The sequence below is a fragment of the Scyliorhinus torazame genome, chromosome 19 (assembly GCF_047496885.1).
Source record: "Scyliorhinus torazame isolate Kashiwa2021f chromosome 19, sScyTor2.1, whole genome shotgun sequence".
NCBI classification, from domain to species: Eukaryota; Metazoa; Chordata; class Chondrichthyes; order Carcharhiniformes; family Scyliorhinidae; genus Scyliorhinus; species Scyliorhinus torazame.
The window spans coordinates 94535405-94560397 of NC_092725.1; the positions used below are offsets into that span (position 1 = coordinate 94535405).

General features: G+C 45.4%; 1 protein-coding gene across 1 annotated transcript in view; it reads left to right on the forward strand.

The window, feature by feature from the left end:
- Positions 1 to 24993, forward strand: part of tm7sf3 (transmembrane 7 superfamily member 3) — an 80392-nt gene that overhangs the window by 42865 nt on the left and 12534 nt on the right. The window contains exons 4-10 of the mRNA XM_072484830.1: positions 1664 to 1784; positions 8358 to 8526; positions 19151 to 19328; positions 21634 to 21720; positions 22767 to 22847; positions 24188 to 24340; positions 24471 to 24568. Coding sequence (XP_072340931.1) covers positions 1664 to 1784; positions 8358 to 8526; positions 19151 to 19328; positions 21634 to 21720; positions 22767 to 22847; positions 24188 to 24340; positions 24471 to 24568 — 887 coding nt within the window. The remainder of the gene's footprint in view (positions 1 to 1663; positions 1785 to 8357; positions 8527 to 19150; positions 19329 to 21633; positions 21721 to 22766; positions 22848 to 24187; positions 24341 to 24470; positions 24569 to 24993) is intronic.

Sequence of the window (24993 nt, forward strand, 5' to 3'; positions counted from 1 at the left end):
CTGTGGGAGAAAGAAAAGTTACCATACCGCAGGATTAATCATACAATCCCTCTTCGCCCCCCCCCCCCACTCGTCCCACCACTTTGTCCAAACGTTCATTTTCGTAGTCCAATCATTCCAATTTTTCTTCTACAATAAAAGTCCACGCTTCATCCGCCGTCTCAAAGTAGTGGTGCCTCCCTTGATATGTGACCCACAGTCTTGCCGGTTGCAGCATTCCAAACTTTATCTTTTTTTTTGTGAAGTACCGCTTTGGCCCGATTAAAGCTCGCCCTCCTTCTCGCCACCTCCGCACTCCAATCTTGATAGACGCGGATCACCGCGTTCTCCCATTTACTACACCGAGTTTTCTTCGCCCATCTAAGGACCATTTCTCTATCCTTAAAACGGAGAAATCTCACCACTATGGCTCTGGGAGCTTCTCCTGCTCTCGGTCCTCGCACCATAACTCGGTATGCTCCCTCCACCTCCAACGGACCCGTCGGGGCCTCCACTCCCATTAACGAGTGCAGCATCGTGCTCACATATGCCCCGACGTCCGCCCCCTCCACACCTTCAGGAAGGCCAAGAATCCTCAAGTTGTTCCTCCTTGCGTTATTTTCCAGTGCCTCCAACCTCTCCACAGATCGTTTCTGGTGTGCCTCCTGTATCTCCGACTTCACCACCAGGCCCTGTATGTCGTTTTCATTCTCTGCTGCTTTCGCCTTCACGACCCGAAGCTCCTGCTCCTGGGTCTCTTGTTCCTCTTTCAGCCCTTCAATCGCCTGTAGTATCGGGGCCAACAACTCTTTCTTCATTTCCTTTTTTATCTCCTCCACGCAGCGTTTCAAAAACTCTTGTTGTTCAGGGCCCCATATGAAACTGCCACCTTCCGACGCCATCTTGGTTTCTGCTTGCCTTCCTTGCCGTTGTTCCAAAGGATCCGCTGCAATCCGGCCACTTTCCTCTCCTTTTTCCATCCGTGTCCAGGGGGAACACCCTTCTGGTTTACCGCACGGTGTTTTCAGCCGTTAAAATTGCCGTTGGGGCTCCTATCAAGAGCCCAAAAGTCCGTTTCACAGGGAGCTGCCGAAACGTGCGACTCAGCTGGTCATCGCCGCACCCGGAAGTCTTTTCTGGTGATTGGTTGTTATGTGTCACGTGTGTTCATTGGTTATCCTGTATGTCAATCACTGCCCGTCTGCATTGCATTATATACATGAGTGGATATTATGACACGGGGGGGGGGGGGGGAGCTCTACTTGCCTCAACCAATCGGCACCCTTTATCTTGCACAGTATAAATTGTGCTCCCTTCAAATTTGGTATTTTTGCATCCTGGTCTGATGAGTGCAAGACACCAAGGACAACATGTCTCAGCAATTCTTTCTACAACTATTTTCCATACTTTCCAGCACTTGGAAGCCAGAGTCCATTTGAATCTCACACTGCAGACATGAGTCAACAAATCCAGGCTCCTAAAGCTTTACTAGGTTATTACCAACTGGCCTACAATCTAAAAGGCAACAGCTAGCTGTGTGCAACATGTGAACCCATACAAATCCAAGATTTTCCCCCACTACTTGATGATGCAATTTATTCTGATTGTTCAGCATTTTCAACTTTGTATTTTTATGTCCAGAGAGCATTTCGACACTAACTTTCTTGCATCTCTCTTCTGGCAGATCCTGTACCAGGTGGATGCAGTCTGGAGTCTAACTTGACTGTTGATACAAATGTATACTTGCAGTACAACTTGTATGAAGCCACAATAAGTTTTGCACCAGCCAATATTGGATATGCAAGGTACAGTGCTCACCATTTTGTTTTTGTCTTTGATCTAACATTGCTGAAGAGATTTGCAATACATAAATGTGTTTCATGACTTTGTCCAAAGTGCTTCAATCGTGAATATTGGCCAATTGTACACAGCAAGGTCCCACAACAGTAATAGGAATGACTAGTTTATTTGCTTCATGGATAATATTGACGAGTGCACTGTCATAGCTCACCTGCTCAAAATTGTGTGGCTGCTTTTACGTCACCAGAGAACCGATTGGGACCCCTGTTTAACGTCTCCTTTGAAAGGTGGTACCTTTGACAGTATGGCACCCTGTACTGTACTGGGAAGGTCCAGAGTTTTTATTTTGTGCTCTAAGACTCTCTCAACTGCAGAGTGATACCCAGTGAGCAGCACTGACACCAGTGTGGGTCTGGTTCTGGGTACAAAATGTCTTGTTTTTAAGACTCTGGATTAAAACACAATCTTTCCATTGGTCTTTTAAATCCAGCTCCACACCTGTTAATTTCAAATAAATCATCGATGCTACAGGCAAATCATAGAAGCCCTACATAAGAGGCCATTCGGCCTATCCAGTCTACACCAACCCTCTGAAAGAGCATCCTACCTAGGTCCACTCTACTGCCCTATCCCCGTGACCCCGCCTAACCCTTGGATGCTAAGTAACATTTTAGAATGGCCAATCCACCTATCCACATGTCCCTGGCACTGAGGCAGCAGTGCTAGCCACTGTGCTGCCTGAGAAAAGGGGCACTGATTGGTTGACTCTGGGTGAGGTGTTTGTCATGGAGAAAGCAGTGAGGAACCTTCGACTCCTGAGTAATTGTAAAGTGAAAGGCTTAAACATATTTCTTTATTTGCAGAGTAAGACTCCCTGTGTTTGGCTGTCACTTTACAAGCTTGACTGGTGATCTTAAATTGGTTGTTCTCTAGCTGTTAGCACACTCCGGATTGTTCAGTAAGTCTGGCCCATTGGAAAATTGCATCTAACAGCCGTTTGGTTTTGGATTTTGCCTTGTGTCCGTAACCAGTATCTTCAACTTAATAAGGGCAATTATAATGGGAGGAATTGTCTAAGATGGAGTAGGTAAACAAGTTAAGATACAGGTCTGTAGATGAGCAGTGGCAGATATTCAAACAGTTGATCCATAATGCTCAGCAGGTGTTTATCCCAATCCGAAAGAGGGATGCCCCAAAAAAGGCAAAATCGAACGTTAACAAAAGATTTGAAAAGCAGGAGGGTGGAAAAGTGGCAGAGTGGTTAGTACTGCTGGCTCAGCACTGAACCTCTGTTTGATTCTGGCCCTGGGTCACTGTCCTTGTGGAGTTTGCACATTCTCCCTGTGTTTAGTGTGGGTCTCACCCCCACAACCCAAAGATGTGTAGGGTAGGTGAATTGGCCATGCTAAATTGCCCCTTAAGTGGGGGGAAAAAAATTGGGCACTTGTACAAAGTGGCAAGGGATAGTGGTAGATCATAGGATTGGGAGTCTTTAGGATCCAGCAGCAATAGGCTAAAAAGCTCATGAGGGAGAAAATGAATTTTGAGAGAACTTGTATGCAGTATAAAAACACAGTAAGCTTCTACGTGTATATATAAATAGAAAGTGAGTGGCTAAGATAAAGGTGGGACCTCTATCTGAACGATGCTGGTGAACTCCAAACAGCAAACAAAGAAATGGTGGATATGCTAAATTTTTTGCAGCAGTCTTCACTGTGGAAGCTATTGTAAATATCCTTAAGATATCAGAGGCTTATTTTCAAGTAACAAGCAACATGGTAGAACTTACAAAGTGGCTTAAGGTGGACAAGTTGCCAGGGCCCGAATGAACTGCACACTAGGATTTTAATGGAAATGGCTGCAAAAATAGTGGACCCATTCCAGGAAGGTACCAGAAGATTGGAGAACCACCAAATGTGACTTCCTTGTTTCAAGCGGGAGGAAGGCAGGGAACTACAGACCAGTTAATTTAACATCTATTATTGGCAAGATGCTGGAGTCAATAATCAAAGGGGAAATAGCTAACCACTTTTTTAAGATGAATATAATCAAACCTAGCCAATGTGGGTATCATAGATTATCATAGAATTTACAGTGCAGAAGGAGGCCATTCGGCCCATCGAGTCTGCACCGGCTCTTGGAAAGAGCACCCTACCCAAGGTCAACACCTCCACCCTATCCCCATAACCCAGTAACCCCACCCAACACTAAGGGCAATTTATCATGGCCAATCCACCTAACCTGCCCATCTTTGGACTGTGGGAGGAAACCGGAGTACCCGGAGGAAACCCACGCAGACACTGGGAGGATGTGCAGACTATGGCAGGTATGATTGAGGATGCAGCAAACGTGTAGATGTAGTGTATTTAGATTTTCAAAAAGGCATTTGACAAGGTGCTGCATATGAGGCTGTGGCATAAAGTAAAAGCCCATGGAATTGAAAACTGGCTGTCACATAGAAAACATGAATGGATCCTTTTCAGAGTACGGTGTGACTAGTGGAGTACCTCTGGGATTAGTTCTTGATCTGCAATTGTTCACTATTTACATTAAATGACCTGGAGGACGGTTTCTAAATTTGCCAATGATCTAAAAAGCATGTTGTGATGACTGATTCTGCAATGGGATATAGATTGGGTGACTAGGTAAAACCCTGGCAAATGGAGTTTGTGGGGAAGAGTGATGGTATGGTAGGAGGAATCAAAAGCCAGATTATAATCTAAATGGAGAGACCTGCAGGTGGTTTGGAGGGATCTAGGTGTTCTGGTGCATGAATTACACAAAGCCAGTGGGCAGGTCCAACAGTAGTTAAGGCAAACTGCATTTTGGCCTTTTATTGCAAAGTGGTTCAAGTTTGAAAATAGGAGGTCTTGTTGCAATTGTACAGGATGTTGGTGAGGCTTTGCTTGAAATGCTCCATGTGGCCTTGCTTCCTAAAAATGGCGAATTCCTGGAATGAGGGTTGTCCTATCAAAATACACTAATTAGTCTGGGCCTGAGTTCCTTCGAGTTTGGAAGAGTGAGACCTTATTCAAACAAGTCCCTGAGGGGGCTTGACTGGGTAGATGGTGAGATGTTTTCACTACTGGGAGAGTCTTGAGCAACGAAACATAGCTACAAAATAAAGGGTTGGTTATTTAAAACTTGAGGTGTGTAGAAATTTCTTCCTGCAGAGAGTGGTGAATCTCTGGAATTCTCTGCCCCAGGGGATGGTGAAGGCTGGATGAAGTGGAGATGGACAAATATTTGATTGAGGAATAGACGGCTATGGGGAAATGGCACAGAAAAGGAGGAGGCTGGCATAAATCAGCCATTATCCTATTGAATGGCAGGGCAGGCTTGAGGGGCCTGGTGGCCCACTCCTATTTCTTGTGAAGAAACATGCTGTTTAATTTGGCAATTGCTGGCATCTCTGGCACTGAAATTCATATGTTGCTTAATTGTTTGGTAGGCAGAATGTTTTTGTAACTGACTGCAGCATCCTGTTAGTGGAAAATGCCACTCTCCTAGCCAATGCGTAGTAGCAGCCTGAGCTAGTTTGCTTAACTTATTGCAAATTTTGGAGTTTTTTGTCTTTCCAGGATAACTGAGGTAGAGGGGGCACTGTTCAGGTCTGAAGTCTTTACCTTTGGCCTGTTTGCATGTGCGAAACGTGGCGAACAACTGAGCAGGATAGCAGGATCTGAACAATTTGTTAAGTTTTTGTTTGTACTGCCGAGTGCAAGACATTCAGCAATATTCAAGTTCTGTACTACCAAAAGTGTTCCGTCTCTGGAGTAGCTAACGTCTACAGGACAGTGGAAATAAATAAATTTGATTTTGATATTTTCTTTGTCTAGTTCAGCTTGACCTACAAGCCAGGGCTTATGATTGACATTCTAATTGATTGGAATACCAGGAAACAATTGGGTATTCTATACTTTTAAGATCAGAGTAAGGGTGGCATGGTGGTGCAGTGGATAGAACTGCTGCCTCATAGCATAGAGGACCCGGGTTTGATCCCGGCCCCAGGTCACTCTGTATGGAGTTTTCACATTCTTCCCGTGTCTGCGTGGGTCTCATTCCCACAACCCAAAGATGTGCAGTTTAGGTGGATTGGCCATGCTAAATTGCCCCATGGGGGGGGGGGGAAGGAGGAGAGAAAGAAATAATTGCGTACTTTAAATTTACAATTGTGTAGGTGTGTTTATATATTGATGGAAGATTGACAGCAAAATTGGATGTGGAATGATTCATCTCGGAATGTAATTTACACTGCCTTTTTGAGGCTCCAAAATGCCTAATAACACTGAAGATGCAGAAATATTTTTTATTATTTATATACGGATGTGGGTGTCATTGGTTGGGTCAGCGTTTATTGTGCTTCAGAAGGTGGGGGTGAGCTACCTTCCTGAACCGTTGCAGTCCATAATATGGTGTAGGTACAACCACTGCTATTGGGAGGGAATTCCAAGATTTTGACCCAGCGACAGTGAAGGAACAGCGACAAATTTTATATTTGCAAGCCAGGACGTTGAGTGATTTGGAGCGGAGCTTCCAGGTGCTGGGGTTTCTAGGTATCTGCTGCCTTTGTCCTTCTACATGGTAGCAGTTGTGGGTTTGGATCAGTTATTTTTAACGAAACATGACGACAAAGCATTAATGGTTTAACGCTGGTGACTGCAACATGGGCTCAACTTGGATTCTTGACTGAGTACATTAGATCTTGGACAGCATGTTGGCACAGTGGTTAGCACTGCTGCCCCGCAGCACTGAGGGCCCGGGTTCGATCCTGGCTCTGGGTCACTGCCTACTCCACAAGGAGATTGAGTCTCGACCCCACAACCCAAAGATGTGCAGGCGAGATACAATGGCTACACTAAATTGTCCCTTGATTAGGGAAAAAAATAATTGGGTACTCTAAATTTATAATAAATTTATCTAAATCTTGGTCTTGGCTTCAACATCCCCCCCCCCCCCCCCCCCCCCCCCCCGCCCCCCGCCCCCGACTACCAATCCCCTGGCTTAAACTGGCCTTGGATTTGGTGGCTGTTCCACAATTCTGGAATTGTCATTTGTTGACTACAGAGGGCTTTACCCATGTTTTCTTTATAATGATATGTAGACAGACATGTAACTAAAGGGTTAATCACAATGATTAGCTGTGGCACTACCAGTAGAGGGCACCACCAGATCTCACTATATAACTTGAGCTCCCAAAGGATCTTGTTCTCTTTCCACACTGGAGTAGCTAGACAGCAGTCGTATAGTTGGATCATAGCCTAGACCCTAGACACCACGTGTAGTTCAGATACAGTTTTTATAGTTATATCTCACTACTTTGTTTCTGGAGTTAGTTCAGTAGAGTGCTGAACTCATTTATTAGTTTTATCGTTACTTAATAAATTTGTTTATTTTACATCGAAGACTCGTATATTCTTCAAGATCATCTGCAATCAGTAACAACAGATATGACTTGAACCAAGTAATACAATATGCTACCAGGAGTAACAATATAATACAACAGAGTTGTGTTGTTGAATAGCCAAGTAAGGTTTGTACAAGGAACAATGGATGTGTTGATGCTGTGCTGGGCTTGAGGCAGTGGAAGGCCTGAAATGAAAAGTAGCAGGATTGAGAATTCATCCATGAATCCGTTTATCTTCACTGGCCATCTGTGGACCAGGTACAACCTTGGAGGTAATCAGATTATTCACTTAGCAGCATCAGCAATGGTACAGTGAGGTGGGTCTTCGGTTGTGGGTTCAAGACCCACTCCAGAAACCTGAGCACACAATCCAAAGTGATATTCTCGGTGGTACTCTGGTGCCTTGTCTTGTTATGAGGTGTTGAACTAAGGCTCTTGTGACCCATTTTTATGAGCAGGGAGATCTTCCTGGTGCCTGAATCAATATTAATCTCGACCAAAAAATATGCTCAATATTACACAATATTACATGACTACTTGAGACCTTGCTAAATGGCATTCCCCACACTCAGCAGTTGATTGCATTGGTTTTGGACACCTGAGGATATGAAAGGTTCTATATCAATGCCAGTTTGTCTTAATCCAGCCTTCATGCATTAATAGTTGGGGTTACCCCTTTGGCAACTTGGAAAGAAACTGCTTCACTATTGATTGAAGATGTCTTCCGTTACCTGAACATAACTGATCCTTGTCCACTGATTTTTGTATTGGTGAAAACATACAGACTGGAGTTGACTATATGAATAGCAGCCTGTTATGTAGTTTTAATGATTCCACCAATTTAATAACTCTGCAATAATACATTAATTGCTGATTTCCTAATTATTTTTGAAAAGGTGAATGAAAGAATATTGTCTAATCCTGACATTCCCAATAACCAACTTTCGCTTAAATGAATTCCATATCACATCAACAAAACCTGTCTGGAGACTTGTGCAACTTGTTGTAAGATCAGGTTGATTAATGGCTGGAATGTTGACTGGAGTAACTCTTCATTTTGCCTGATGGTGTACATGTGCTTCAGATTGGTGATAATGAGACAAATTGGATACAGTTGCTTTTTGTTTTCAATAGTAGAACTGTTTAATTTGGGGGACTGTCTTAATTACAGGGGGACAGTTCCACCCTCGTGTGACTATGTTGGCGAAGAATCCAGATCACGACTTCGATATGATGTCTATCAGTATTTTCTACCAGAGACTGACCTGAATGAAAAGGTCCTCTTTGTCGCTCTTCAAAATATGGCTGAGATACCACACGTGGAAGCAAACGGAATCCAGGTATGATGAAATTGAACTTTCACCACCCAAAAAAGGTGGAGAGAACACAATGGTTAACATTGCTTCACAGAGCCAGAGGCTTGTGTTCGATTCCTGGCTATCTGTGTGGAGTCTGTACGTTCTCCCCATGTCTGTGGGTTTCCTCCGGGCGCTCCGGTTTCCTCCCCAAGTTCCGAAAGACATGCTTGTTAGGTTAATTGGACATTCTGAATTCTCCTTCAGTGCACCTGAACAGGTGCTGGAGTGTGGCGACTAGGGCATTTTCACACTAATTTCATTGCAATTTCATTGAATGTAAACCTACTTGTGACACTATTAAAGATGATTATCTAATTGACCAGTGACTAGATTGGCTTGCCATTTCTAATTCTCTGGATGGAAAGTTCATCAATCTTTTTAAATATTTAGAGATGTATTTATTTCCTTTTAGCATGTCCAATCCATCCACTCTGAAACACCTTCAGGTTATGAGGGTTGAGATCCATGCGTACATGGAGAGAATGTGCAAAGTCCACACACACTGAGCTGCGATCGAACCTGGGCCAACCACTGCGCTGCCCTAAGTCTTCGAGATTTATGATATTCACGTGGTGCATACTGTACAGGTTTCACCCAGCAGCTTTTAATCAAGGAACTATGACTTGTTGTAATTTAATTTTGGATCACCATTTGGAAAATTGGCAAAATTGCTCTGCATAGAATTTATAGAACTGGAACAGGCCATTTGGCCCAACAGGTTTATACTTGTGTTTTGTGCTCGCAATATTCAAAATTAAATTACAATTCTTCGGAACCTCCCTGTAGTCGCAAGTTTACTGGGATAAACCTGTACAGGATGCACAACGTCATTCATAAATAGCCAATATTTTAAATGTTTGAATTTTCTAAGGAATTAAAAATTCTTCCTACTCAGAACACCATTAAGATATCCTTCATTCCTTTCCCCTCTTATGTTGCACATGTTGTTTTCCCTTAATCAGGGATGTTGGTAAACACCAGCCCTCCTCTAAACCTGCACTAGTACCAACGGGAAAAACTTATCTATGGTCCTGCACTGAACTCCAGAACTACATTTGTCTGCAGACAAGCTGACCAACTTAACAAAACATACAACTCTGCAGCAAATGTTATGCAAAGTATTTGCAGCAAAACTGTTATGAATTTTACCCTTGGGAGACAGTTGCATTGCAGACATGGTGATTATTTTAAATGTTCCTTTTTAAAAAACTTTTTTCAGTGGGTTCATGTGAGTAGAATATTGCTGACATTTAATTTTAGAGTACTCAATTATTCCCAAGTGTGGCCAATCCACCTAAGCTGTACATCTTTGGGTTGTGGAGGTGAAACCCATGCAGACACGGAGAGAAAAACTCCACACAGACAGTGACCCAGGGCTGGGATTTGAACCCGGGTCCTCAGCGCCGCAGTCCCAGTGCTAACCACTGTGCCACGTGCTGCCAATTGCTGACATTTCTCAACGTGCACTCCCTGCATATGTTTTTGATGTAATTTTTTTTTTATCCTACACAGTCAACATATTTATTAAAAGTAAAGAGAGATTACCTTTTACTTTTTCTGGAGGTGAAGTATCCGAGCGCATTTTCTGTTTTGCATGTTAACAAAGCAGTCAATGATTGCAAGTCCGACACAGATTCCAGGGCACTTCCTTCAATTGAAAGGACCGCAAGTTGTTGTCTGTAGCCTAGTTTGTCCCATTGTGCTTCATCCAGGTGTGTGAATGTCAAGCACTGAATAATAACCTTTTACAACTACTCGTTGGATGGTGAGTGTAATCTGTACCTCTTGTCAAGATTTTCACTTGGGTGGTGCAGTGGCTAGCACTGTGCCTCATGGCGTTGAGGACCTGGGTTCAATCCCTGGGTCACTGTCTGTTTGCACATTCTCCCCATGCCTGTGTGGGTCTCACCACCTCCACAACAAAGATCTGCAGGGTAGGTGGACTGCTCATGCTAAATTGCCCCTTAATTGGGAAAAGAATGAATTGGGTACTTGAATTTATATTTTAAAAGATTAATATCAGTCTTTTATTGTCTGTCGTTTTTAGCAACGAATACTTCCTCTGGCTGTTCTATGTTGTGGTGTTTTGCAAACGCATTGAGTTTCATGAGTGGATTGCATGCTTGAATCCCTTTCCATTTGCTCTGCTTTAAAATCTCAAGTTCAGAAATCATCTGGTGTGAACGGGGGAAAAAATAATTACGCCACCCATTGATTCAGCCACAAAATCATCTGTGTTTTGGTTTACCCCACCATTGGTGTACAGGCTTTGTTGCCTTTTCATTTGTTCTCCATGTTTTGTACTGCATCTTTGCAATCCATTGCTTTGGCCAAGTCTGTTTCTTTCTGGAGCAGTTCATGAAGGCTCTGTGCTCGGAGAATGGTGAATTGCTCACCGATCAACCATTGTTGGAGACCGGGTGGTATTTCTGAAATTTTGCTTGAACATCACCACTGGCTCCACATTAGAAAAGATGCACCATCATACGTTTGTGCCACCCCCAGAAGATGATCCAACTCATTGACCGTTCGGTAGTGTTGTATTGATTCTGTGATGGACTTGAAAGCATTAAAAGCTTTTAATTCACTAAATTCCAGAACATTCTTTTACGGAACCAGTGCCTGGAAAACACTTAGCGAATGCAGATTGCCAGAGGCTCCCTGTGTGTCTCTTCCCATTTCTCCATTTCAATGTTGTGGATGTTACTTGTTCTGAGCTGCACTGAATAGCTTGATTCTGAGATAAAGGTGAAATAGTTTGTTTTGGATGGTGCACTGTTGTTTGAAGAAACTGGTTAAACCTCATCCGTAGATTTAAACGCCTGCCAAAATTCCCCCTCTTTTGGCGCTTCAGTTTTCATCATGACTTCATAGTTATTCCTTTTCCCAGACATTTTGCTACACCAATAATTTGCTGAAGTTACTCTTGTCTGCCTCTGATCTCACTGACATTCTGCTTGTTACCACTGTACTACATTAGCATGCACCTTGGCTGTCTTCAAAGACCATCCATGACGACATGCGTGTTTTGTGCTCTGCTGACTTTTCAAGCTCCCCTCTTCCAGTTTTAAAGCCATCATGAATTGCTGTTACACCTGGTGTGCTTCGAACTGAATGTTTTACATGGGGAAACCAATTATGCTTGCTAGTTAAAACTTTCAAACCAGTGTCATTGAAACTAATGTATTTTCAAACAAAATATTCATATGGTACTGTTAATTTTGACATTTCTCAATCAGATGCTGCTTGTTTACCAACATTTTGTTTACCAACATCTTTTTAAAAATTCATTCATGGCATGTGGGTGTTTCTGGCTGGGCCTGCCCTTGGTCTTTCAGAGGGCATTAGAGAGTCAACCACATTGCTGTGGGTCTGTGGTCAAATGTAGGCCAAACCAGGTAAAGATGGCAGATTTCCTTCCCTGTAGTTCATTATTGAACCACATGGACTTTTTATTATAACTGACAATTATTTCATGGTCATTAGACTTTTTTATTGAATTAAAATTTCAACATCTGCCATGGTGGAGCATTGCCCTGGTCTCTGGAACCACCACCTTCCCCAGGAGGTGGGTGCTCACTGTCATAGTCTCCTCTACATCTGGTGCCCATGGAGCTGTTCTGCTTCCTCGGTCTGCTCTCCCAGACTGTTGCATCTTTGCAGTTTTAAAACAAACTGCCTGATATCCATTCTCCACCAAATTAATGAAGAAAAATGTATTGCGGAGAACAATCTGATCTGGTCATATACAATTGTCTTTTTCAAACTGTTCAATTTTGAGGACTGACTTATCAAGGCTATTGTTTAGAGGAATTAGTACCTTGCTCCACACTAAATTTTGTGTTAAAACGAGTGGGCACATGCATGCATGGCATTCTGTGGATCAAGCTAACTTGTTTTAATAAATAGTTACAAATTTCAGAGAATTTGAAATTTGTATCAAAAAAATTACTTTTGCCTACTTGAAAATATTAAAGTAGTCCAATCCAATTTGCTTGCTGCTATTTACCAAAATGGTCAACAACAGTGATAAGTGGAATATTCCAATGCTTGTAGCTATTTACAGTTCTGTGCAGGTCATAATTGTCGGGCACTGACAATCTGATGAAGTTTGTCCCCCTCTACTAGCACCTCTCTGCTTCTGCCACTTGAGCACCTCATGGCTCCAGTTTCTACACTGGAAAATGTGGAAGTTTTTTAAAAAACAAAAACAAATGTTTATTAAAGGTTTTCATAAAATATCAATAACAATGAAAAAGGAACCCAACAGGGTTAAGTACAAAACAGTCCAGAAAAACAACCCTCCATACACCCCTCCCCTTGTACATAAATAATAAATTAACATTAACACCCCGACTTAATACAACAAGTATATACACCCCTCAGACCCCCCAGTGTAAATAATAAAAACTAAAAATAATGAAGTGAGCCCCCCCCCCCAAGTTGCTGCTGCCATTGACCAATGTCTACCGCTCTGCCAGGAAGTCTAAGAACGGTTGCCACTGCCTAAAGAACCCTTGTACCGACCCCCTCAAGGCGAATTTCACCCTCTCCAATTTAATGAACCCTGCCATATCGCTGATCCAGGATTCCAAGGTTGGGGGCCTCCTATCTTTCCACTGAAGGAGAATCCTTCGCCGGGCTACCAGGGAAGCAAAGGCCAGAATTCTGGCCTCTTTCGCCTCCTGCACTCACGGCTCCTCTGCCACCCCAAATATTGCGAGCCCCCAGCCCGGTTTGACCCTGGATCCTACCACCCTCGACACCGTCCTCGCTACACCCTTCCAAACGTCCTCCAGCGCTGGGCATGCCCAGAAAATATGGGTGTGATTTGCTGGGCTCCCTGAGCACCTAACACACCTGTCCTCGTCCCCAAAAAACCGACTCATCCTTGTCCCGGTCATGTGTGCACTGTGCAGCACCTTAAACTGTATGAGGCTGAGCCTCGCGCACGATGAGGAAGAGTTCACCCTCCCCAGGGCATCTGCCCACGTCCCCTCTTCGATCTCCTCTCCCAACTCCTCCTCCCACTGACCTTTCAACTCCACCACCGAGGCCTCCTCCTCCATCACCTGGTAAGTTTCCGAGATCTTCCCCACTCTTTTCCCCCCCCCCCCCGAGAGCACCCTGTCCTGTACTGTGTGTGGCCGTAGCTGCGGGAATTCCGCCACCTGCCATCTGGCAAACGCCCTTACCTGTAAGTACCTGAAGGTGTTCCCCGGGGGGGGGAGCCTGTACTTCTCCTCCTCCAGCTCACCCAGGCTTGCTAACTTTCCGTCCACAAACAGGTCCCCCAACTTTTGTATCCCTGCCCTGTGCCACCCCGCAAACCCTCCCCCTGTTCTTCCTGGGGCGAACCGGTGGTTCCCCCATAATGGGCCCCCCCTCCTGTGCCGCCTCTCCCCCTCTTTTCCCCCCCCCCTCCCCCCGTGCCGCCTCTACTGCCCCCAAATTCTGAGGGGAGCCACCACCACCGGGCTCGTGGTATACCTCCTTGAAGGGGGAGGCAGCGGCACTGTTGCCAGCGCCCCCAGATTCATATCCACAAGATGCCGTCTCCAGCCTCTTCCATGCAGCCCTCTCCCCCTCCATCACCCACTTGCGCACCATCGTCGCATTGGTGGCCCAGTCGTATCCAGAGGTTGGGCAGTGCCAGTCCCCCCTATCTCTATTCCGCTCCAGGAACACCCTTCTCACCCTCTGAGTCCCTCGCACCCACACAAACCCTATTATACTCCTGTTAACCCGCCTGAAAAAAGCCTTCGGGATAAACACTGGGAGGCACTGGAACAGGAACAAAAACCTTTGGAGCACCGTCATTTTGATTGACTGCACCCTACCCACCTCTTGAACTCCTCCTCCATTTGCTCCTCCAGCCTTGTAAAGTTAAGCCTATGCAGGGCCCCCGAGCTCCTGGCCACCTGGACTCCCAGATACCTGACGCTCCCCTCCGCCTTTTTTAGTTGAGCTCGCCAATCCCCCTCTCCTGGTCCCCTGGATGAACTAAGAACAGCTCGCTCTTCCCCATGTTGAGCTTGTACCCCAAAAAGTCCCCGAATTCTCTAAGAAGCCTCATTACCTCCGGCATTCCTCCCACCGGGTCCGCCACATCAGCAGGTTGTTCGCATACAGTGACACCCTATGCTCCTCCCCACCCGCACCAACCCCCCCTCCAGTTCCTTGACTCCCTCCGTGCCATAGCCAGGGGTTCAATCGCCAGTGCGAAGAGCAGGGGGGATAAGGGACACCCCTGTCTCGACCCTCGGTGCAACCAAAAGTACTCTGACCTCCTCCTGTTTGTGGCCCCACACTCCATTGCGACCTCATACAACAGCCTGACCAACCCCTCCCCAAACCTCTTCAGCACCTCCCACAGGTACCCCCACTCTACCCTATCAAAGGCTTTCTCAGCGTCCTTCGCCACCACTATTTCCGCCTCCCCCTCCCTTGCCGGCATCATGATAACGTTCAAAAGCCTCTGCACATTCGCGTTCAACTGCCTCACTTTCACAAACCCCGTCTGGTCTTTGTGGATGATCTGCGGCACACAATCCTCAATCCTCGTGGCTAAGACCTTCGCCAGCACCTTGGCATCTACGTTTAGCAACGAAATCGGCCTGTAAGACCCACACTGCAGGGGATCCTTGTCCCGCTTCAGGATCAAGGAGATCGGTGCCTGGGACATCGTTGGGGGCAAAGCCCCCCCCCACCCCCCCCCCCCCCCCCCGCCTCATTGACGATCCTAACTAACAGCGGGCCCAACAGGTCCATATATTTTTTATGGAATTCGACTGGGAACATAAGAACATAAGAACTAGGAGCAGGAGTAGGACATCTGGCCCCTCGAGCCTGCTCTACCTTTCAATGAGATCATGGCTGATCTTTTGTGGAGTCAGCTCCACTTTCCGGTCCGAACACCATAACCCTTAATCCCTTTATTCTTCAAAAAAACTATCTCTTTATCTTAAAAACATTTAATGAAGGAGCCACTACTGCTTCACTGGGCAAGGAATTCCATAGATTCACAACCCTTTGGGTGAAGAAGTTCCTCCTAAACTCAGTCCTAAATCTACTTCCCCTTATTTTGAGGCTATGCCCCCTAGTTCTGCTTTCACCCGCCAGTGGAAACAACCTGCCCACATCTATCCTATCTATTCCCTTCATAATCTTATGTTTCTATAAGATCCCCCCTCATCCTTCTAAATTCCAACGATTACAGTCCCAGTCTACTCAACCCCTCCTCTAAACCATCCGGCCCCGGTGCCTTCCCGCCTGCATGCTTCCTATCCCTTTGATCAGCTCCTCCAGCCCAATCGGGGCCCCCAATCCCGCCACCAGTCCCTCTTCCACCTTTGGAAACCTCAATTGGTCCAGGAAGCGGCCCATCCCTCCCTCCTCCCGTGGGGGCTCTGATCGGTACAATTTCTCGTAGGAGTCCCTGGAGACCCCATTGATGCCAGCTCCACTCCACACCACACTCTCTCCCCAGTCCTTAACTCCCCCGATCTCCCTAGCTGCGTCCCGCTTCCGAAGCTGATGCGCCAGCATCCGGCGTGCCTTTTCCCCATACTCATAAATTAAATCGCCCCCTGGGCCTTCCTCCACTGCACCTCCGCCTTCCTGGTGGTCACCAGGTCGAATTTGGCCTGGAGGCTACGTCTATTCCTCAACAATCCTTCCTCGGGCTCCTCCGCATACCTCCTGTCTACCCTCCCCATCTCCCCCACCAGCCTCTCCTTCTCCCCCCACTCCTAGTTGGCCCTAATGGAGATCCGCTCTCCCCTCACCACCGCCTTCAGTACCTCCCATACCATCCCCACTCGGACCTCCCCGTTGTCGTTGGTCTCCAGGTACACCTCTATACTTCCTCGGACCCGCTCGCTCAGCACCTCGTCTGCCAACAGCCCCACCCCCCAAGCGCCACAGCGGACACTGGTCCCACTCCTCCCCAATCTCCAAGTCCACCCAATGCGGGGCGTGGTCTGAAATGGCTATTACCGAATACTCCGTATCCTCTACTCTCGCTATCAGTGCCCTACTCGAGATGAAAAAGTCAATTCGGGAATAAGCCTTATGGACATGTGAAAAGAATGAAAATTCCCTAGCCCCCGGCCTTGCAAATCTCCAAGGGTCCACCCCTCCCATCTGGTCCATAAACCCCCTCAGCACTCTAGCCGCCGCCGGCTTCCTACCCGTCCTAGACCTGGAGCGATCCAGTGCCGGATCCAACACCTTGGGCCTCCTCGCCAGCACTCTATGGGCCCCTTCCAGCTCCAGGGGCCCCTGGAAGGAACCCGTTCCCATCAGCAAGTTCAACATGGTGACCACAGGCCCCCACGTCCAGCCCCTCCGGGAGGTCCAGAATCCGCAGATTCTTCTGCCTCGACCGATTTTCCATCTCCACGAACCGCTCCTGCCATTTCTTGTGGAGCGCCTCGTGCGCCTCCACCTTTTACCGCCAGGCCTAAGATCTCGTCCTCATTGTCAGATCTTTTGTCGAGCCTCGCGGATCGCCACCGCGGGGCCGTCTGTGTCTCCAGCTTATCAATAGACGCCTTCATCGGGTCTAGCAGGTCCGTTTTAATCTCTGAAGCAGCGCTGGATACCCTCCTGCTGCTTTTCCGCCCACTGCATCCACGCTGCCTGGTCTCTGCCCGCTACCATTTTGTCCTTCATCCCTCGCACCTTTGGGTCCACCACCACCTTTTTTGTCGCCCCGCTCCTAGTTGAAGGCATATACTGACGGGGAGCTGTTGTAGACTCCTTCCCACACCGGGAAACGTCGAAAAAGTGCCGTTGGGGGCCCTGTAAAAGAGCCCGATAAGTCCATTTTTGCGGGAGCCGCCATGTGCGACTTGGCTCCGCATAGCCGCAACCGGAAGTCCGAAAATGTGGAAGTTGATCACCCCATTGTATGTCATCGAGTGGCTCACAAAATAGATCCAGACCCAGCCAATAGACCTGGGGCCTAGACCCTGGGGGCCTCTGCCCAGTGATATCACTCCCCTTAAACTCTTTGTTGCCCTGATCCACTCTGTATGTTAGCACATTCATTTTGTGGGGTGATGTTTCTCCTGTATTCCCTTTTGGATTAATTTTGACTTCTAATTTGGTTTGCTTCCATTTGTATGTTCAAGTAGGAATGGTCCAATGCTTTTGAATCACAGCTAATGTTGGGATGCTCTCATTCCAAATTGTCCACATTCCAAATTGTCCAATGACTAATTTTAACAGTTAGAATTTGCCAGAGAGAGTTCCCAAATATGAATGTGTTAAACAAACATTACAAAGCTTATCTTTGACTACCTGGCCGTTGTCTTCCCACCTCCAACCTAACGCACCACTTTGGTGCTTGTAATTCTGATTAGGGTGGAGTCACCCTTTCTCTCCAAATTCAAGGAATGGAGCCACTATTGTCAGGGTTGACATCGTGTGCCTGTCTGAATGCAGCAGTTCTTGAGTGGGAGTGGTGCTGGGATGGTGGTGGCTGGGGGAGAGGATATAGCTGGTGGTTGAAGGAAATGTCAGTATATTTCAGAGAAACATGGAAATAGGAACAGAAGGAAGCCATTCGGCCCTTCCAAGTCTGCTCTGCCATTCATTTTGATCATGGCTGACCATCCAACTTTTCTCTTCCCCCCCCCCCCCCCCCCCCCCCCTTCCCCCATATTTGTTTATCCCTATCCCCTCGTCCAACTATTTCTTCAAAAGTGTTTTGGCTTCAAATGCTTTTTAGGCTCACTACTCTGGGTGAAGACATTTCTCCCTTTTCTCTGTTCTAAATGGTCTACCATGTATCCTCAGACCCTGCTCCTGGACATCCCCACCATCGGGAATGTACTTCTTACATCTACCCTGCCAAGTTCTGTTGGAATTTTAGTTTTCTTGGACACTCTCCCTGCCCCCAGCCCTCATTTGTTTTTAATTGAGGGTCTACAAGACTTGAAGCTGGCATCACATTGGGAAAGGCTTTTTTCCAGGCTGTTTGCTCCTGCACAGAACATAAAATTGTCCAAATTTCACCTGCTCTGCCCCATGCCTCCTGACTCTCGTCTGCCCTCTTGCATCATCTTCAAAGTCCAAAGATGTGTAGGTTAGGTGGTTTGGGGCATGCTAAATTGTCTTAGTGCTCAAAAGGTTAGGTGGGATTACTGGTTTGTTGGAGTGGGCCTAGATATGATGCTCTTTCAGAGTCTGTGCAGACTCGATGGGCTGAATGGCCCCCTTCTGCACTATAGGGATTCTATGGACTCTTGTGAATGAAAAATTAATCTAATTCTTGACTTCTCCAGGAAGTAAAATCAAACTGCATGTTTTTATCCCCACACATGGGGAAACAACAAAATAATCGTACTGGATTTGGAGTTAAACACTCAACCTCGTGTGCTACCAGCCCAGTTAATTTTGGAACAAATGAGTGACTCGGGTAGTTTAATAAACTAAAACAAATGGGAGTAAGAAACTCTTGCCATATATCAAATTGAGCTGAAGTCTGCTTTATTAAAACGGTTGAAGGGCATTATCTTCTTGATGGGAAGTGAGCTCCCTTGTGGTTGGAGACTCTGCCATGACCTATTTTCACAACATTTTATATTTTTGCTTTCAGGTTTTCAGTTTGGGGGCACAAGATGAGGCGAGTGTAGCTGTATCCTCCATAGCCGGCCAAGGGGTGATTTACAATGTTATTGTTAAGGATCTAGAGATGAACACATCAGCAGCTTACACCCCTGCTCATACATATGGCTGCAGCTTCACTGACAAGCTGGACAATTGCTACACTCTGAGTAAGTACTGAAATTGTTCACTTGGCTAATGGTCTGAACCACTTTCAAAGTTTAATTGAATCTCTAGCTGGTTGTAACATCTATCTTTAGCTAGGAGTAGATCTAGGTTCCTACTACTCCCTCTCATTTCCCTTTGGTAATCTGCCACTACACTACCTCAAAGACTATTTATATAAAACTTTTCAGCACCTTGATGTCCCAAAGCATTTTGCAGCCATTACTGGACTACGTTATGCTGTAGAAATATGACAGCAAATTTTCATACACCAAGTTCCTAAACTGCCCTTTCTTTCACCCGGCTCTCCAATCTCCTTTCCCTTGTTGATACTGGTCTCTTCAGAGACTAGTTCAGTTTGGAGATCTCAGCAGCAGCTGCTTTGCATCACCACTTCCTTTGTGCGGTTACTGAGCATTTCAAACTCCAGACAACATTTCCGGGCTAGCATCTTTTCCATATTTCACAGCCGGTCCGCTTGGAAAGGAGGAAGTATACAAGATCATTGGACATCAAATTTAATCATTTATGCTGGGAATTGTTGTTGCCCTGTTTAATTTTGTAAATAAAATTCAAGTGGGTATTAACATTTTAGTCCTGTCCCATTTTCCAGAAATATTTCCTGCTCCTAAATCTTGTTTGCAGAAAAACATTCCATGGTGGGTAGATCTGTGGTTCTGCCAGTGTCAATGCTAACATGGCATGTTTAGGAAACATGAGGCCCTTCAGTCCCTTTACCCTGTTCTACCATTCAAACTTCACATGCACAATGAAGGTGGCAATGATGCCATCAAAGCAGTGTTTTTTTTAAAAAATGGTTTGTCCTCATTCTCCATTCACCCTTCTTTCCCAGAGCTGCAAGGTTGAGTCCAATCCTCTGCCGGTTGCATTAGTTGGCAGAAGAACCACTGCTGGAGAAAGCAGGAAGATAATTTTTTTTCTTTGATAAAGATGCAAATTAAACATTCATCTTTATTCTAACTGCCAGATCTGTTATCTCCTGAGACTGAAAACCAGATTTTATAACTCACTAAGCGCTGTCCTTGCCGTACCTGCTGGTTTAATGTTCTGTTATTTGGAGTGCCGAGTGTCTTGGGCAAATGGAGAGTATTCCATTCCATTACCCTTAACTTGTGCCTTTTATAGATGGGGGATAAGCTTTGGGGAGTCGGGAGGTGAGTTACTTGCCACAGGATTCCCAGCCTCTGATCTGCTCATGTAGCCATCTTTATGGCCTGTTTATAAAGTTTTGTTTGTTTGATTTTTAGTTCCAGTTGGTTGGTTCAGTTGCTCCTTCCTCCTCCCTCCTAAATTCCTGTTTTAACAAGCAGGAAACTGCCAAAAAATGGGTGAAATAGTTCAAAGGTTCCTTCAGTTTTGTACAAAGGAGTCAGGTGACCAGATTAATTACTACATTACTCTGCATGACAGAAGACTTGAACCTTCAGTGGTAAGGTTATGACATGGTTCCAATTGATTTTACCATTTGTGCATTTGTAAATGTAATCTTCCTGCTAAATACACATGTTTAAACTATAAATTGTAATTGGGAAACTACAAGCGAGAAATGTCATGGGGCTTGTGCAAGTATCTTGTTATTTGATGACTTGGTCAACATTGTGGAGTTGAAGGTACTGCTGGAAGTCGATATAATGGTGAGTTGCCATTCCGTAGCTGCTGTGGTGTTGAGCATTGAGCTGTTAATTTAATTAGCACGCATCCCAAACTATTGAGCTTGATGCAGAAATGGTGTGACTAACTGAAAGCTGAATATTCTCATGGGCCTGGGAGGAGATGGAAGGGTTAGGAAGATGCTCCACAACAAGAACTTACCTTTTAATGTCGTGAGGTGCTTCACAGGACTGTCAAGCCCAAGAAGGCTGTTGGGCAGTTGACTAGTTAAGGGTTGCAGGTGATATAAAGGGATAAAATAAGCTAGAATTGGAGGTGTGGTATAGAGGTCATGGTAGAAGGGGGGGGGGGGGGGGGAGAGAAAGAGGGAGAGAGAGAGAGCTTGCAGGTTGGAAAGAGTGTGGGTAACCAGGTCCCAAGGTGATGAGTAAACAAGTCTGGGTGCAGTTCTGCCTGGAGAGCACTAAAATAGCCCAGTCTCGAGGTAAAGCTTAAATTAGATCAACGTTGTGTTCACTCTTGTTGGTTTGGTGGTAGGCTGGGGACATTATAATCGCCATTGGGGAAAGTGTTGTGAGTAGTATTTGGCTTGCAATATCCACTTTGGAAACTCTGCAATTATTTGTCCTCATTGCAATTATCTGTCCTCATTGGGATTTTTTTGTTTCCTTTCTTTAGAACGAACTTCAACAAAAATATTTTTTGTTTCTGCCGGGCTTGTTGGATTATTTGTTTGCTTCTTTGGGCATAGATATCTAAAAATAGGTAAGTTCTAGTTCTGTTGCAGAGTGAATGCTATCAGTTGGGTTCTGCTTTGAAGGTTGCCACCTGCTGGACTGTTGCTTCAGACAATAAAACTATGACCAGTGTGAACGATGCAAACTTTCTCCTTCTGCAGAGTGTAGGGTAACTGGCCTGGACACTGGGCTCCTTCTGCAGGGTGTAGGGCAACTAGCCTGGACACTGGGCTCCTTCTGCAGGGTGTAGGGCAACTAGCCTGGACACTGGGCTCCTTCTGCAGGGTGTAGGGTAACTGGCCTGGACACTGGGCGGTGTCCTTCACTTTTTGCCTAGTAAGTGCTCAATTTTGTGCTTGGCACCTTGTTAAGGTGTATTGACTTTGAAGGAAATGTAATGGCAGAGATCCAGGATGATACTAGGGATAAACGTTGAGGACCATTGAATAGACTGGGGGGGGGGGGGAGGAGAACTTATTTAAGGGCATTTTTTTTATTTGTTCATGATGAATGTTTGTTTAGCGTATTTGGTAGGGTCGTTTGAGAAACTATTCCCTCTGGAAAGAGGCAGAACCTTAAAAGGAAAGCCAGCCTGCTCGGGGCTGATGTCAGGAAACACTTCACAGAAAAGGGAGTGGAAATAGAATTTACAGTGTAGAAGGAGGCCATTCAGCCCATCGAGTCTGCACCGGCTCTTGGAATGAGCACCCTACCCAAGCCCACACCCCCACCCTATCCCCATAACCCAGTAACCCCACCCAACACTAAGAGCAATTTTGTACACTAAGGGCAATTGTAGCATGGCCAATCCACCTAACCTGCACATCTTTGGACTGGAACATTCTTTTCCAAAGACTGTTTGTTTATTTCTGCATATGGGGCAGGATGGGAGGTATGGAACTCAGCCTAGACCTCTTTGGTCAAGTGGTTAGTTTCTCTGTTGGACACTAATTTTAAACCAGTTAAATGCAGATACAAGTCCCAGCTTTCCACCAGACCATATCAAGATGAAAGGCCACTGCTTATAGCAAGCTAACCTCTGGGTCTCCAAGTTGAATAATGTTTGTGTTGCAGAATTGTTCTTCATGGGATTCATCTTCCTGGGATTTCTGGCCTTCATTCTTATTGTACGATTGCTTGTGCTGGATTATGATGGTAAGTGAATTGGGGAAAACGGAGCAGCTTCTGTTTACATATGATAGACCGACCAAATCAGCGCACACAACACGACAGCCAATCACAGACAAGGACAGAGATCGTATAAGACGAGGAACACGACACCTGGTGGCCAGTCCATCTAGCGACCAGGACAAGGACAGGACCTGATTAACAACACACTTGGGGAGTCACCACGTGCAGAGTATCAAGACAACTGTAAATAGCATGTTAGAATAAAATTGCGTTGTACCAAATACAACCGTGTTGGCTCATCTGTACATCAGAGCACCCAATACCACACAGTGGAAATTAACTAGGATGGTGCCAGGGATGAGGGCCTATGCTTGCACGGACAGACTGGAGCAGCTGGGATTGCTCTAATTTAGAGCAGAGGTGGTAAAAAATTCTGAGTAATTTTGATAAAATAAATGGATTGCTCTACCCTAGAGCTGGCACGATAGACTGGAAGGCTATTGCTAATCATTTTCATGGTCTTGAATCTAAAATGCACAAATAGGTTGAACAGCTAATGTGGGTGCAAACCAAAACAAAACCTTGTCCTGTATCGTACACTTAACAGAGAGCTGAACTTGGTGCCGTTAACCCGAGTTGACCTGGGGTGAATTGGTGGTTCTATTTGAAGCCGACCTTTCAAGGCGACTTTTTTATCTTCAAGTGGGATTTGACTGTTGCTGCTGAGACAGAATACCAAATAATCAAATAGCTGAATGGTCCTTGTGTGCCATTAATTCCCTATGTGGATCGTTGTCTGAAAAATTATTAAATCGTCACGTTGAAGGAATTTGTATTAAAACTTGCTCTTTCACTATTCCAGATGAAACTCGGTCAGGGGATAGTTAAGCACCGGTTGGCCTATTATGTCTGCTGGCTCTCTGAGCAACACCACTCCTTGGAGATAGGCTGAGGTTTTGCAGTCCCTCAAGTCTGCTTTTCCATAACTATGTAGCTGATCTTTATTTTAATCCCATTTACTTTTATTTAAAGAAAAAAGTGTGCAAGAACATGCACTTATTCTTTTATTGTCATTTACAATAAAGTAGATGCCTTGATCCACTGAGCTTGACTGTATGAGTGCTGAATTGTGCTTCTTGCTGATAAAGGTACATCAGTCTGGAATTGATTTGGATACAAGTCCCTGAAGCTCAAATTTTCTGCACCCATCGCCCATTTCTTGCCTTCTGCCCCACCCTAAGAGTCAATTAAATCTAATGCTTTACTAGAATTTATCCACAGCATTTTACCTTGTTAATACAGCATAATTTAATCTATTGATCGTGTAGTTCTCATTTCCGAGCCTTCTGTTTTTGTTTCGTCAGTGGTTTTGGGTCTGGTAGCAGTCACGGGATGTTTTGGTGGGAGTTTACTGGTGATTTGCTGGTGGCGATCCGGCTCCGTTGTATTCTGCATGATGGTCATTGGGCTCGTGCTGGGATTTTTGCTGTCATCTCTGATCTTCTTTACACCATTGGGTGAGTAATTCAAGAACAATCTAGTTAAGCCTGATCTTTAAAATCCAAGATACAGAATTTTGATTGTAAAGTTTGCTTTGATGGCGAAACTTCAACAGTTTTCTTTTTTTTTTTTTTTTTGGCCTTTCAGGAAACATTAAAGTCTTCAATAATGATACTGTCTTCTGGGTGACCTTTACAAGTGTGACTTTACTTGTACCTCTGATATTCTTCAGCTGCCCAAGACCAGTAGGTTCCTCTCTTTATACTGTGGTCAAATGCAAGCACTCTGCTCAAATGCACACACTCCGCCCTGAGCCCAAGTTAGTAACTGTAGATTTCTTGTTAGTATCCCTCCAGCTGGGAGAGAGATTCCCCCTCTAGTCTTCTGAACCAATTGCTTCTAACAGGTTGTGCTGCCTTCTCTCTCTACCCATCTCCAACTGCAGTCAAATTAGATTAACTAAAACTTGAAAACTTCTCTACTTTACCAGGCTCCAGTTGCTAAGCAGCCACTACTGATTTGTTTATTCTTGCCGTAGTCCTCTAAGGACAATGAATGAAAATCACTTATTGTCACAAGTAGGCTTCAACTGAAGTTACTGTGAAAAGCCCCGAATCGCCACATTCCGGCGCCTGTTTGGGGAGGCTGGTACGGGAATTGAACCATGCTG